At 36.4% G+C, this 15,770-nt stretch overlaps 1 protein-coding gene across 1 annotated transcript; it reads left to right on the top strand.

Annotated features, from left to right (window-relative positions):
- The first annotated feature begins 13,083 nt into the window (after positions 1 to 13,083).
- Positions 13,084 to 15,530, top strand: LOC114284136 (protein VAPYRIN). The gene has a single exon (XM_028227027.2). It carries the CDS (start codon positions 13,517 to 13,519, stop codon positions 15,140 to 15,142), a length of 1,626 nt encoding a protein of 541 aa, XP_028082828.2. The 5' UTR covers positions 13,084 to 13,516; the 3' UTR covers positions 15,143 to 15,530.
- Positions 15,531 to 15,770: the final 240 nt, after the last annotated feature.

Genomic DNA, 15,770 nt, shown 5'->3' on the forward strand with positions numbered 1-15,770 from the left:
ACATTCATTCAGTTAACAGTAATCAGTTCAGAAAACAGTACAGTTCAGTTGTTCAGAAAATAATCATTTGTGAACATATCTTTACACAATCGTTACTCACAGAGTTCTGGGCTACAGTATGCTAGAGCGTGTCTCCCCAGTTGCCAACCCTACACAGTTCACAGGTTGAACACACACTAAGCTACACAGTTGGGAAATAACATAACTTAATCCCTATTTTGCCTTGGTGTGTTCTACAACGATATCCTCATCTAAATGTCTTAAACTAGGCCTAAGAATGCCTAGGATGGGATGAGGATGCAAAAATACACTTAGAAAACATTTTGCAAAGTTTGCTGAAAATAGGAGCCTCGCTCGAGCGAAACTTTCTACGCTCGAGCGTAAGTCCAAAATCAAAGGCTTCGCTCGAGCGAGGAATCCTTCGCTCGAGCGGTCTGCAAAACAGTAAAAGTACTGGATGCTGAGATTTTACGCGCGATGGTCGCTCGATGGTCGCTCGAGCGGAGCCCTGGACAAAGGTGCTCGCTCGAGCGGGGAATCCTTCGCTCGAGCGAGGAAGCCAAATCTGGAATTTCCAGATCTGCCTCCCAAGCTCAAACCAAGCATTCTACCACTCCAAACTCGACCTCTTGGGCCCAAATTCTGGAAAACATCATTAAATTCAATGTATAACAAGTTTCAAAGCTCAATTTATGAATTCAAGCCCCAAAGGTGAGTCAATTAAAACCACATTCAAACCCATTTTCAAAAACAACATTCAAACATGTCATGCATGAGTTTTTAAACCAAATTAAATCTTCAAAGCTTGTTCAAATGGACTCATTTCTTCAAGAACATGATGAATTCATGGGGTATGACCAAAAGATGGACATGCATGTAACCTTTTGCCATGAAAACAACTCAAATATCTACATTACAAACATGCATGCATGAAATGAGTTCCAAATCAACACAATGAACCAATTCTAGACTTGAATCACTAGAAGCTCAAGAATCTAACATGAATGAGCTCAAACACAACAAAGAGGGGTTGAATTCCTTACCTAGAGCTTTAGTTACAAGGTGAGGAAGTTAGATTTGCAACCTATGTTCCAATTCCTTCAATTTCCAAGCAATTCACAAGGTAGAATTCAATTTCTCTCCCTCTCCCTCTCTTGGTCGGTTAAGCACAAGAAAATGGCTGAGCAAATGTGTTTTGATTCAAGTATAAGGCTCAAGTGTGTGTATATGAGATAGTGGCAAAATGGTAAATATGGCAAACTCTATAATTGGCTTATTTTAATCTAATTTAATCATACCTAATCAGTTTTCAGATAAATATACCATAAAATCACATCAATTATGAGGGTCACGGAACATCAATCGGTTTCTAATTCGGCCGCCGATAAGGCCTTCAATTAGCAGTTTAAACATATAAACATGAACAGATAATCAGACAATCAAACAGATAGAATGCAATTAACTAACATATACTCAGTCAATTCAGTTTCAATTTCAGTCAGTCAGTTCAGTATTTCATTCAGTTCGATTATCAGTCAGTTATCAGTCATTATCAGTTTCGTTTAGCAGTAATCGGTGATTATCGGTAATCAATCAGTCCTTAATCAGTAAACAGTATGAGGGTTGTTACAGTTGGGGAACCGCAATACTTGATGGTAGGTTGAAGCTACCGATCACATGGCGTGCAACCATGTCCTTCCCAATATTATGTTGTAAGAGGAAGGGACTTTCAATACCCAAAATTCCACTTGTTTTGTCATGGTTCCTGCCTTGACTGGGAGGATTATCTTGCCCACTGGCCACTCTGGCATTGAGTTGAATCCGATCAGGGAAGATGTTGCAGGTGCCAAGTCTTTGTCCTCCAGTTTCAATTGTTTGAAGGTTTCGTAATACATTATCTCATATGAGCTTCCTTGGTCAATCAAAATCCGTTTGATGTCGAAATTCTTAACGTGTAGAGTGACGCCCAGTGCATCATTGTGAAGGCAGTATATCCTTGCTAAGTCTTTGTCCGAAAAAGATATGACATTTGTGGGTTCTGTTCTCCCATTTTTGATGGTAGGTTGTGCACTTAGTACCTCCCTTAAGTGCTCAGCCTTTTTGATCATCTCCCTGAGCTCACATACTCACTCAGGTTCGAATACTCCATGTATTACGTTTATTACTCCTTGAGGTGGAGCGTCGACCGGCATCCCGTTTGGGTTGTTGTGGTTCTGGGGGGCTAGTTGTGTCCCTCCTTCTATGTATTGGTCCAGGTGCCCAGCTGCCACTAACTCCTCCAAATGCTGCCTTAATGGTGTGTAATTTTCAGTGTGGTGCCCCTTTTCATCATGGAAGGTGCACCACGACCTCTCGTCATAGTCTCTTTGCGCTTCTCCCAGTTTAGCAGGCCATCGGACGAAAGGTTCATTGCAAATCTCGCTGAGAATCCGATAGATCGATTTTTTGAACACCGTGGTAATGGCAGTGCGGACTCTCAACCTCCTTTTGTCTTGGTCCTCTCCGTTGTCCTACCTGCCTCGCCCGTTTCTGCTTAGACGTTCTATCGCGTTGACTTTTGCCGTAGTCTTTTTATCTGGTATTGCGGTTGTGCCATATTTTGCTTTAACGCGGTTGCCATCTTCCTCCACGCGAATATGTTGGTGTACTCTCTCCATCAAGGCTTCTATCGTATGGGGTGGCGTCATGGTGATTGAGTCCCTCAACTTGTTTCCGACTGGAAGACCTCTTTTGTATTGTGCGATGGCGAGATTGGTGGGGCAATCCCCAATCTGGTTGAAGGTCTCCCAGTAGCGGCTATTGTAGGATTTTAGTGACTCTTTTTCACCTATATCGATGAAGAGCAGTTGATCAATTTCTACCGGGGGTTTTGGTGTTCGTTCTGAACCTAGTAACGAATGCCTCCGCCAATTGCGCCCAGGAGGCTATGCTGCCTTTTGGAAGTTTTTCAAACCAAGTCAAGCCTAGGTCACCAAGGCTTGATGGGAAGAGGATGCACATTAAAGCTTCTTTCCGTCGATATACTGCCATAACCTGACGAAAGTGGCTTAGGTGCATGTAAGGGTCTGTCTTCCCTTCGTACGTGGTAAATTTAGGTTGGATGAAGCCTAAGGGTAATGGTGCGTTCTCAATTGCTGGAACGAACGGCGAGCAATGGAGTCTTGCCAACGCTTTATCTGTTGGTTCGTAGGCAAGGTGTGGTACTGGCATTCCAACCTCGACGCTTCCATGCGTCCGAGGAGCTAACCGCCGAAGGGCTGAAACTCTGTGCGGGTCGCGTGCCTTGGCATTCTCCTTCTGTCGCGCCCTTTCTTCAAGCACGGTTCGTAAGTCGGACGATTTAGGCAACTTCGTTTGCTTGGATAATGTTTGGTGTGTGTGTAAGGGCCGATAAATACTTCCCTCAGTGTAAGACCTCAATGATCTCGTTCTCTCAAACCTGGAGTAACGAGTTCTGGAAGTCCTTGTTTGAGTGTCGCCTGTCCTGAGACTTCTACTCTCTGCTTGCGATGGCGTGGTATGCCTATCACGATCTTCAGAGTGGCGAGGAGGTGTATTGCCTTTGCGCCCCTCTCTCGTCGCCATTTCTTTTCCCTTGATCTGGCACTTCATGGTCTCCATGTCCGCCGCCATCTTTCTTATCAGTTCATCTTGCTCTTTTACGCTATCCTCCAAAGCTTGAGGGTCGATTCTTCGCCTTTGCCTTTCAGGACTTTGTGAGCGAGAGTGACGGGGGTTGTTGTTCCGCCTCCCCCTTGTATCCCTCCGGGGATTCTGTCGCTGGGGCTCCAAGTCCGCCATGGGAGGGATAGAGGGCAATCTTTCGTGCCTCCCACCCTCCTCTGGGGTTTGTCCGTCGATGGCGGACTGTGGCAAATCTTTGTTATGCACCATTCAACGAGGGAAACTTGATCAAGAGGTTTTGTTCGTTTTGTTTGTTCCCACAGACGGCGCCAATTGTACGGGCACGAAATATTCTTCTCGTATAATCCTGTTGATCAAGTCTGCGCTTCTCCGTACGTCGTCGCTTTACTCCCTGAAAATACAAACGTGAGTTAGCCGGCGGGTGTGTGTAGGATACCTCTCCGATGCCTAAGTCTGCAAAATAGACAAATAGACAAAAAGTTCTGTGTGTTCGGGAATCAAAGTTGTGTTACTTTTCCATAGGTGATGTTATGAGCTTTTATAGGTTCCGTGTGGCACAATCCTAACAGGACTTTTACTCCTCCATGTAGAGTCCTCCTAGGAATCGCATTCCTGAAAGATAATGCTTATCCTTCAACACCCTCCTTACTGCTTGAACCAAGTGAGATGGTTTTACCATGGTCGGACTCCAATACGAAACCGAGGTAGGCATGGCTATGCTAAGACGCAGATTAGACCAAACTATAGCTAGTTTGGTTCTTCCTTTCACTGCTCTTACCTCGGTTTCTTATGTATAAACCATGATGTGATCAGACCGAGCTAACAAACAGCAAGGTTCTGACCGAGATAACAACGATAAGCCATGACCGGGCTAACTTTGAGTACGGTGACCGGGCTATAAGCAAAGCCTTTCTAGACCGAACTAACTTCACGGTTCTTTCGGACCGGGATAACAATAATGCTTACTAGGACCGGGCTAACTACAAGCCCTCTTTCATCCCCCATTTACCCATCTCGGCCCATTTTAGGTATAAATTACCCTCTCAATATGTGACAAGTAAAAATTATTATTTTGAAAATATTTTTTCCATTTTTATATTATTGTCAATTGTTGACTATTGTCGGTTGCTAGCGAGTTGCCGGATACTCGCCCTCACTGGAAAACTTATTATCGCTAGAAAAAATAGCTTGAGAGTCATCGAAAAAGTCGTGGTATCAGAGTCCGGTGGTGACTGCCGATGATAATATGAACAGATAAACAAATAGATGGAGATAGAAAATGGCTTTCTTCCAGTCCGTGATTGAACTTGAGGGTACTGTTGGGCCCATGGAGGCCCACCACATGTCCCATTTCGATAATCTGAACAGTTCAATATATAGAACTCGTTGAATATTATATGTTTGTAAAAAATTACATTGATCGGATATCGATAACTATGTGATCAAATCAGTTTTGTATGGAAGAAAAATGGACGGTGAAAAATAAACAGCTTACGAAAATCTAATTTGATCACATTCCCGATGGAGATAATATGATGTTTCAAATTGTTGTTGTCCTTGTGGCCTAAAAAGAATAGAGTTTAATTATGCCTCAAAATTATAAATGAAAAATTTATGGTACACTCTTAAAATAAAAGTTTTTGTTAATTTGTGCTCTTAAGACATATGTTAAAAAGTTTAAAAGTGTTCTACATCTTGCGTGAAAGTGAGTGTAATCAAGAATGTACAATTGTTTTAAACTTAGTTAACATGACATATGAACGAGACCCTAAAATAAAAGTTTCTTTTACTAACAACAAATTCTTGCTAATGTATACCGTGTAAAGGGAAAAAAAAAAAGGTTATGACCTATCGAGATTATGCTGTGAACCATGTGATGAACCATTTCTATTAGGGGTAAGCAGCGGATATACCGATCCGTCCAAACCGACCGAACCGAACCGATCTCCCGCATTTTGGACGGATGCGTGATGACGAGTAGACGATTACGGACTGATTTTTTCCAATCTGCCTAGTTTTGGATGGATGGTGGATTTGAGGTTCCTTTGGCCTTAACCAAACCACCAAACTGCGAGCACCCCTAGTAATTTGTAAGACTTTGTGTTTTTAATTTGTTTAGATATTCTATTTGTATTTTCAATGAAAAAAAGTTTAAATATTCTGTTGAAAAAGAGTTTTCAACTTGAATATATTTTTTGAATTGAAAAATATAAATGTATTACTTATTTATATTTTTTGATTTTTAAATCTAACTCTAAAAATAATAAATAAAAAAAGATCATATAGGCTGATTGATTTTTATTTTCAAAAACAGATATAGATGTAACAATACAGAGGCATACAATCTCTACTACTATTATGTTCATGGTTTTGATGGTTTGAATTGTTTTTATATTTTAAGAACCATAGATTATAAAACTTTGTATCGATGAGATATATTGTGATTGTAATATGTAAATGAAACATGCAGTAATTGTAATATTCTAAAATTTCAAACTTTCTTTCTTTAGATGACGTATGTAATGATTGTAATACTTTTTTAAGTCATTGGCTGTAATACTTTTTTTTTTTTTTGAGGAAGTACACAAGTTGAATTATATTGAAAATTTATAAAATTTTAAACTGCTAAATTGATCCGCATACATTCGCCAATCCATCAATCCGTTCAATCCATATCCATTGAATTACCGGACGGATACAAATTGATTTTCTTCAATCTGCCAATTTGGTAGACGAATAGCAGATTGAAGGTTTCATGGCCGCAACCAACCCACGCCCATCCCTAATTTCCACTGACAAATGTTAAAATTATTTTGCTAAAGAAAATTACGACATATATTTATTATAAAACGGTGTGGCTATGTTACGCATGCATTGCAGGAGATACATATTAGGGGAAATATCATTTTATCTCTTAAATTTTCATATATTTTTTAATTTGACTCCAGATCGAACTTTTGAAATTTTGATCAATTTGGCCCCTGTAGTCATATTTCGTCTACAATTAGACGAAATATGCTAATGTGACACCAAAGTTCATTTAAAATTTATCTCCAAATTATACCTTAAAAATCAATTTGTCCCCCAAATGTAGAAAATTGAATTTAAATATTTAATAAATAATTTTTATCTCAATAATGAAAAAATTAAATTTTAAATAATATATACTTTGCAAAAAAATAATTAAAAAAATATAAAAATTCTCATTTAGAATTATCTTCATATTATGAAGCATGGGTACTATGACAAACATGTCGTACCCATACCAGATACTTATTAAAATTTGAAATTTGTTTCCCACTCAATTTTGAAATTACTATTAGTCAATCAATTCTATTGAAATTAATTTGGATAATAAACTAGTTACAATTCCTTGTGTGCACACACACATAGAGTAACTAAGAAATTTTTGGCTCCATAAGCTTCTCCAGAGTCAACTGGAGATAATTTGAGACCTATGAAGCATAGGTACGAGTATGAGTACGGGTATTGGTATGATGCGGGTACATCGACACGGTAAAATCTAAAAAAAAAAAAAAAAAAAAGAGGTCCGGATATGACTTAATACGTTTCTAAAAAAAATATTTGTTTTTAATTTGGAATAATACAAAAAATAATTAAATGGTTTAATTTATTAAATCCAACATACAATTGACATTTAATTCCAAAAGTGCAGGTATAAGATAAACCAAAATTAAATGTCATTATATTAAACAACTCACAAACCATAACTTAATTTTAAAACCATGCTAAGCACAAAACTAAAAATGAAAAAGAAATTTAGTAAAAGAAATTTTATCTTTGTAATAGAAGAAAATATTGTTTCGACTAAGATACAACACAACTTGGATATATACTAGATATGTTTGGGTATGCCAAAAATTAAAAAGAAAAAATTTGAGTATGTGTTTTGTGTATCCGGTACGTATATAGAAATATCATATGTCGGTAAGTACTCGATACAGGTACAACATGTTTGTCTAATTATCCATATTTCATAGTCTCATGATTATTCTAAATTAGGATTTTTATATTTTTTGCAAAGAATATATTATTTAAAATTTAAATTTTTCATTATTAAGATAAAAAATTATTTATTAAATATTTAAATTTTACTTTTTATATTTGGGAGCAAATTGATTTTTAAGGTATAGTTTGGCGAGTAAAATGAAATTCCAAATGAATTTTGGTGCCATATCAGCACATTCCATCAAATTGTGGAAGGAATGTTATGGCAGAGGCTAAATTAATCAAAATTTTAAAAATTTAGATGTAAAATTAATATTAATCGAAATCTGAAAGTCAAATTAAAAAAGCACGAAAGTTTGGGGGTGAAATGATATTTCTCTCCATAGTATGCATCCATTCAGAAAGTATTCTGTGCAACTCTCATATTTGTAACACAAGAGGTAAGAGAAGGGGAAAAAATGAAGTATTAAAAAGTAAGTAAAATGTAAATTTGAATGAAACATAATTATATTTTACTTATAAATCAAATTGATATGATTTTAAAATAAATCAAGAACCAAACCGATTCTTACGGTTCCAAAAAAATTAGAATTGTAACTGAACTGTTAAACCTCTTGAAACAACCATAGAAACTAATTTGATTCGATTCAATTTTACGATTTTAAAAATTGGCCTTTGCTGGGACCCCCAGTGACCCCCCAGTGCCACATGAGGCTTTGCCATTGGCTGAAAGCAAAAAAAAAAAAAAACAAAAACAATTGTTTGGACCAATCACAAGAAACCCCCAGCATCCCCACTGGGGGTCTCATGCATTTTCCTTAAAAATTTTATATAATAATAAATATGGTATATATTTAATGTTAGTAAACAAGCCAACAATAATTAGTTTGGTTAAATTAATTAGAATTTATCAATTTTATAATCAAAAGTAATATTCAAATCTTATAAGAATTATATTTTAATTTTTACAAATAAGAATATAAAATAAAAAATAATAAACAAATATATCATAATTCGGTTTAGTTTGAAACCAGAACTAAAACTTTGGAACCGGTAATCGAACCGATTTCAACGGTTCCACCATTTTTAGAACCAGAATTAAACCCAAAACTAATAAAAATCAGACAAAACCGACGGTTTAGATTGGATTGGATCGGTTTATCAATTTTATCAATTTTTTTGAACATCCCTAATTTCAATTACATTTTCTTTTTTTTAAAAAAAAATTATTCAAATTCATGATCCAAATACGACCTTAATCTTAAAAAAAAAAAAAAAAAATGGTAATTGGAGCGTATATTGAGTAATTAGGACAGTTTGTATCATGTGTGATGGTATTATCCATGGTCTAAGGTGTAAAATCTCTGTTGGACCTTATAATTCAGAGGAGGCTTCCAAATGGGTAACCTATGTTTCCTTTTACTTTAAAACCAAATGGAGAAAAGCAAAAAGCACACTCCTCAACATACCTCTTCTTGTTTCTTTCACATTTGTTTTTCAATGGCATTGCTACGCTGTGTTATGTATATGCAAACCACTCATCCAACACCATTGATGCCCTGCTTGAATTACATGTCCAAGAATATCAAACCCCACAATGCCATGGAAGAATTAAAAAATAATTTAAAAAGTAACCAGAAAATGAAATGTTTAGATTAAATTTATTTTAAGTGTAACTCACATTAATTTAAATTTATGCCGTTAATTTCATTTTCTGACACCTTTTTCATAAGTAATACAAACATAAAATATATACCGAATGATTTAAGAATAAAAAAAACCCATCCAGATGAGTCTTGGTATCAAAATATTATTATTTTAGTGAATGATCCCCCCATCCAAAAAAACACATCAAACCTAGCTAAAGATAAGAGCTTATCAAATGGTTAAGTAAAGCTTTTGCTATTACCAAAAAAATAGCATCCCACCCAAAACACATCAAACCTAGCTAAAGATAAGAGCTTATCAAATGGTTAAGTAAAGCTTTTGCTATTACCAAAAAAATAGCATGAAGTTCTAAAATTATTTCTCCAATGGTGAGGTAAAGCCAGTTATTATAATTTAGTATTGCTATTCCCCTACTTATATCTGGCACAAGGAATAGTTATAGGTAAAATTATTAAGGCCAGTGCCCCTTCTAGTTAAAAAGTCAAAAAGTTATTAAAAAAATCAAAAAGTCAATAAGTCATACTAAAAAGTCAAAAAATCTTTTTTCTCTCTACTTTTTGCATATCTTTTTGTAAAAAGTCAAAAAGTCATCCGAAACATATTAATTTTTTTTACATCACATTTTAACCAAAAAATCAAAAAATTACTAAAAAAGTTTGTTCCTAAACGAGGCCTAACTCATCAAATAGAAAGAGATAATTATGAGTGGTTATGATTAAAGGTAGAAGTTCACAATTTAATGGTTGTAATTACAACAAAAAAAATTATAGTAAAGACATCATTACAGGAATACTGTTAATTTATAATAATTTGTCACTATTCATTACTAAGATGATTTGAAAAAATTACAAAAAAAAAAAAAAAAAAAAAACAATCTCACAGTCTGAGCGTAGTATTAAATCAAATTCTAACTTTTTAATTCTGCCAATTCAAACTTTTAACTATTAAAATGATATCAATTTTAACCATCTATTATTTAACAGGGGCAATTTAAACAATTTAACTATTTTTTGTTAGTAGTGCTGGACCGCGGCAACGGTGGCTATGGACTAGGGAAGGAATGAGAGACGTCTGGTACTGAGCTGCATGGAGACTATTGTCCTCCTTGCGTGGAAACTTTCTTTATCCTCTTTCCAATTCGTTTTATATTTCAATATACCTTATTAAATAATTTATTATTGAATGCGTAATGTATTAACTTTTGTGCTTTCTGTTAAAAAAAATTAAGGAAAAAGGGAGTCAAAATCCACTCAAGTGCTACATATGGCTCAAATCGTTCAAATCTGAAATCTGAAGTTCCCATTGGAATTGGACTTGAGAGCTATTTCATTGTATTCATATCCACCCCCAGATTTTTACAATTCTCTGTTTTCCTTTTGTGATTGTAGTTTGTGTTGTATATTCTCCATCTTGGAACATATTATGATTCAATTACAGATGCAATCACTGTAAGCAAGATATTGCAATACTCCACGCCTACCAATACTATAAACAATAATTCAATATTTATCATATTTTCTTATCACGTGTTGTTTATGATATTATACATCGAACAAACAATCATTGATGCAGTGGAGTCCCACAAAAATCCCATTAATATCTAATATTTGTGAATGTGCCACATCAAATAATATACAAAATGTGATATAAAATGCTGATAAGCGTAACATTTTTTTAGATTCATGATAAGCGTAGCATTGTTATACAAAAAATAACTCTTAAAGCACCAATATAACTCTTAATGCTGTTGATCAAATCTAAAATGTAAATGATACCTCCGCTTGAATTCCCAAGAAATAGCCTAGGAAGAAATACAATTTGTCCATTAATGTAATTCAAGAAGATCATATTTTCTTTCCATAGCATGTAAAAAGAGAGATGAGCATTTAAAGTAACCTATAAAGTTCCAAAAAACTAAAACATCCATGTCACAACTCTTGTATGTATGGCTTGACTACAGATTGGGTCAAAAAATGGATTCATTATTGTTATATATGCTAACACCATCAAAGAATAGGTCATACATACACTTTTGACAGGTCTTGTTCCCTCAGGACAATTTTGTCTATTGGCTGATCTGCAAGAGAGATCCTCAAGCATAGGTTTAACAAGTTAAATGGCGCCACGTGGCAGTTACAAAGTTAGTTGATAAGCTGTAGCAATTAACAGTAACAGTAATGTCACAAAGTACCTGTTTAGTGTAGTTTAAAAGCTGCTTGTTTCAGCTTTCAGCTTAATTTAAGCTATTTTGATGTGTTTGGTTTAGTTTATAGCTTTATAGCTTTTTGAAAGTCAGAAATCAGCTTATTCTTTGAGTGGGGCAGGAAATGCTTAATTTATAAGTCAGAAATCAGCTTATGTTCATAGTTATAAGTTATAAGCTGTTTAGACATAAGTTATAAGCACTTTCCCACAACTCTACCAAACAGGGCCAAAATAGAATAAAAAAGAAAACAGAAACTACAAAAAATAAATAAGATTTTACAGAATTTGTTCATGAGGTCTATTTATAAAAATTCTTGTCAACCCATATATAGTTTATGTATGATTCTATGATCGATTTTTTGTATTCTTAAACTAATTTAATAATGTTACACTTGCCACCAACATTATACATTCACAATCATTGATGCAATGCAATAGATTTCAACTGATTTATGATGATAAATTTTTCTTATCATATTTAATAACTTACCTCATGCCTTAACTCTAACAAATATGAATAGTGAGATTCAATAAACTAATACAGTATTGACATATACAATAATAGTAAACAAATCGTGATGACAAAATGTCAAAATGTGATAATAAAAAATAAAAAATAAAAAGAAAAAAAACCACTAATATCTAACATTTAGAGATATGGCACATCAGATGGTAAAATAAATGTGATAAAAAAAATAAAAATAAATGTAGCATTGTTAAATAATCTAATTGAAACACAAAACAAAATGAGTAGTTATTTGGTGGTCCTGCAGCACGATCACGTGATGCCTCAAGTATATTGTGATTAGTATATAGAGTGAAACTTATAATTTTGTATTAAGTGAATGAAAAATAATAAAAAATATAATAATTTATAATTGGTCGAAGATATGGCTACATCAGTACAAAAAATTAAGGTTTTAGAGACCAAAATTTAGAAACAAAATTATTTTTAAGGAACCAAATATTTTTGTTGTGAAAAGTGTCATCATTATATTTTTAGCAACAAAAATTAGACATTAGTGATGAATTATTATCTTTTTGGGACCAAATTTTTTGTCTCAAAAAATAAACTATTTTGAGACCAAATTATTTTGTTCCAAAAGTCTATTTATTAGTGACCTTTTCAAAATTTTGTCGCTAAAAGTCTTATTTTTTATTTTTCGGGATGACTTTTTAGTAATTATCCTCATGACAGTAGAAATTGATCCCTAAATGCCTTTTGTAACAAAATTTTTACTTTTAAAAACTAAAATATTTGATCTCTAAAACTCTTAAATATTGTAGTGCTTGGTGCCTAAACCACGATATAATTTTTGAGACCAAATACTTAAAAGGACAAAGCAACATGACCTAATCTGGCCAAGTGTACAGTGCTAGCTAACATTGTCACTGTAGTTGGCCAGGTACAATGATATGCCACGCCATGGAGCTTTCCCACACAACACAAATAGCCCTTGAACAGGTAAAACAACTCTATTATATAATATTTTTTTTGTACTTTGCAGAATTAGTTTCAGAGAGAGAAAAGAGGATCTGCAAAACCATCCATTGTTACACTTTGAATATATAAAAAATGGAATAAATAAGTTTTAAGGTGTCAAAATGCTTTGGGGTATGCTTTGTTTGAACAATAAAAATTTGTATTTTTCTTCATATCATAATACAACAATGAAAGTGACTGCCACAAACAACACCGAAAACAACTTCAGTTTCTCAAACTTATACAACTGTTTCTAGGAGTTATACAAGTCGGACGCCGAATAGAACAAGTCAGCATTGTTTTTAACACCACCATGTGGCACTCTCTCCTTCAAGCCGGCCGTAAAATTTCCCAATCCCTTATATTTGCACCAAATTCATCTTCTTCCTCACTTCCTAGCTCACTCTCTCTTCATGGGTTTTGATTCTCCTTCAAAACCCATCAAAGAGAACCAAAAATCACTGAAAAAAAAGACCAATCATCAAAGCATCACAACAACAAGAAGAAGAAGCTTTGTTTGAAGCATATACATAGAAAGAAATTAAGATGGACAGGCTCATAAGCTTAGAGCCTTCAAGCCTCGTCGCGATCAGGATCGAACAAGGACATAGGTGTTATGGGGAGGTCACTTTACGCAATGTCATGTACACCATGCCAGTTGCTTTTAGGCTTCAACCGGTGAACAAGTCTCGCTACACGGTTCGCCCACAATCGGGGATCATAGCGCCTCTCACCACACTCACCGTGGAGATAACTTATCATATCCCTCCCAATTCATATCTTCCTGACTCCTTCCCTCATTGCACCGATGCGTTCCAATTACACAGCGTTGTGGTACCCGGGGCAGCGATCAAGGACCCTTCATCGACGTTTGATTCGGTCCCAAATGACTGGTTCACTACGAAGAAGAAGCAAGTGTTCATCGACAGTGGCCTTAAAATCATGTTTGTTGGGTCTCCGATATTGGCTCAGCTTGTTGCAAACGGTTCCATGGATGAAATTAGAGAAGTGCTAGAGAAGAGTGACCCAGAATGGAAGCCGGCTGATTCGGTTGATGCAGATGGGCAGACACTGCTTCACTCGGCAATCACTCAAAGCCGTGCTGACCTTGTCCAGCTCCTCCTCGAGTTCGAGCCTGATATCGAGGCTCAAAGCCGGTCCGGGTCTAGTCCCCTTGAGGCGGCTGCAGCAGCCGGAGAAGGGTTGATAGTAGAGCTCTTATTGGCTCACAAAGCGAGCACGGAGAGGTCAGAGTCCTCCACTTGGGGCCCGATTCACCTCGCGGCCGGTGGCGGTCACATGGAGGTTTTGAGGCTACTTTTACTCAAGGGCGCAAACGTGGACGCCCCAACGAAAGACGGAAACACAGCCTTGCACCTGGCAGTTGAGGAGCGGAGAAGGGACTGCGCCAGGCTGTTGCTGGCAAGTGGCGCAAGGGCTGATATTCGAAACACTGGCGATGGCGACACCGCTCTACATATCGCGGCGGGGCTCGGGGACGAGCACATGGTCAAGCTTTTACTTCAGAAAGGAGCTAACAAAGACATTAGAAACCGGCATGGAAAGACAGCCTATGATGTTGCAGCCGAGTACGGCCACACTAGGCTTTTCGACGCTCTTCGCCTTGGGGACAGCCTATGTGTGGCTGCACGAAAGGGCGAGACGAGAACAATTCAAAGGCTTTTGGAGAACGGAGCTGCGATCAATGGGAGAGACCAGCACGGGTGGACAGCACTGCACCGAGCATCGTTTAAGGGGAAAATTGAAGCTGTCAGGGCTCTGATTGAAAACGGTATTGATGTTGATGGGATAGATGAAGATGGGTACACAGCTTTGCACTGTGCTGTGGAGTCTGGACATGCCGATGTGATCGAGTTGTTGGTGAAGAAAGGGGCTGATGTAGAAGCAAGAACAAACAAGGGTGTGAGTGCAATGCAGATTGCCGAATCGTTGAACTATTTGGGGATCACAAGGATACTAATTCAGGGTGGTGCAACCAAAGATGGTGTCTCCCAGGGTGGCGGCGGCGGTGTAGTACCGGCTATGCTTCCATTTGGGAATGGAATGAAGGCTAGAGAAACAGAGGTTGGGGAGCTGAAGAAGAAACCAAGTAGGCGAGGAAGGTCACGTCGGAGTAGCTACGACAGGTCCATGGCTTTGGCTGTGGTCTAGCAGGGATATATAACACAAAGCCATGAACCTTTTTTTGCTTCCTCAACATGGATAATGAGTCATGAGAGTGATCGGATTGATTCTTTCTTTAGATGAGATTTGTGGAAGAAGATGTAGACCCACATATGTTCATTCTATTAAAACTCAATACATACTGTTATTACAACATTCTTAAACCTCAAAAAAAGAAAAAGAGAGAAAAAAAAAAAATTGTTACTTTTTAGGACTTTTTGTGTTTCATTATAGTGTACAATGTGATGTGGCGGGAGGTGTATGCAAGTGGCTTGTAAGATGATCTATATATAGCTCTCCATCTCATTTTGACATAAGGTGGATGAAGCAAAAATGTCATTTGTAATATACATCAATAAAATTGCATTTCAAGAAAGAACATTTTTGTGTCGACAAATTTCAAAGAGCAAAGGTTAGTACAAGAAAAACTGAAGAACACAACCAGACCATGCCAAGATTTCAGAGCAGCAAGAGACATATATGAATCAGGGAAGATGAAAGAATTTTGAGTCATAGAATGCAATTCATATACCATGTAATTGAAGGAATGGAGAGACAGGGGTAAGAAATTGATGTGTGGCTTTGATGCATGAATTTGGTTGTTTCAATTCAATCA

The sequence above is a fragment of the Camellia sinensis genome, chromosome 12, assembly GCF_055761805.1.
Source record: "Camellia sinensis isolate YWXY chromosome 12, ASM5576180v1, whole genome shotgun sequence".
NCBI classification, from domain to species: Eukaryota; Viridiplantae; Streptophyta; class Magnoliopsida; order Ericales; family Theaceae; genus Camellia; species Camellia sinensis.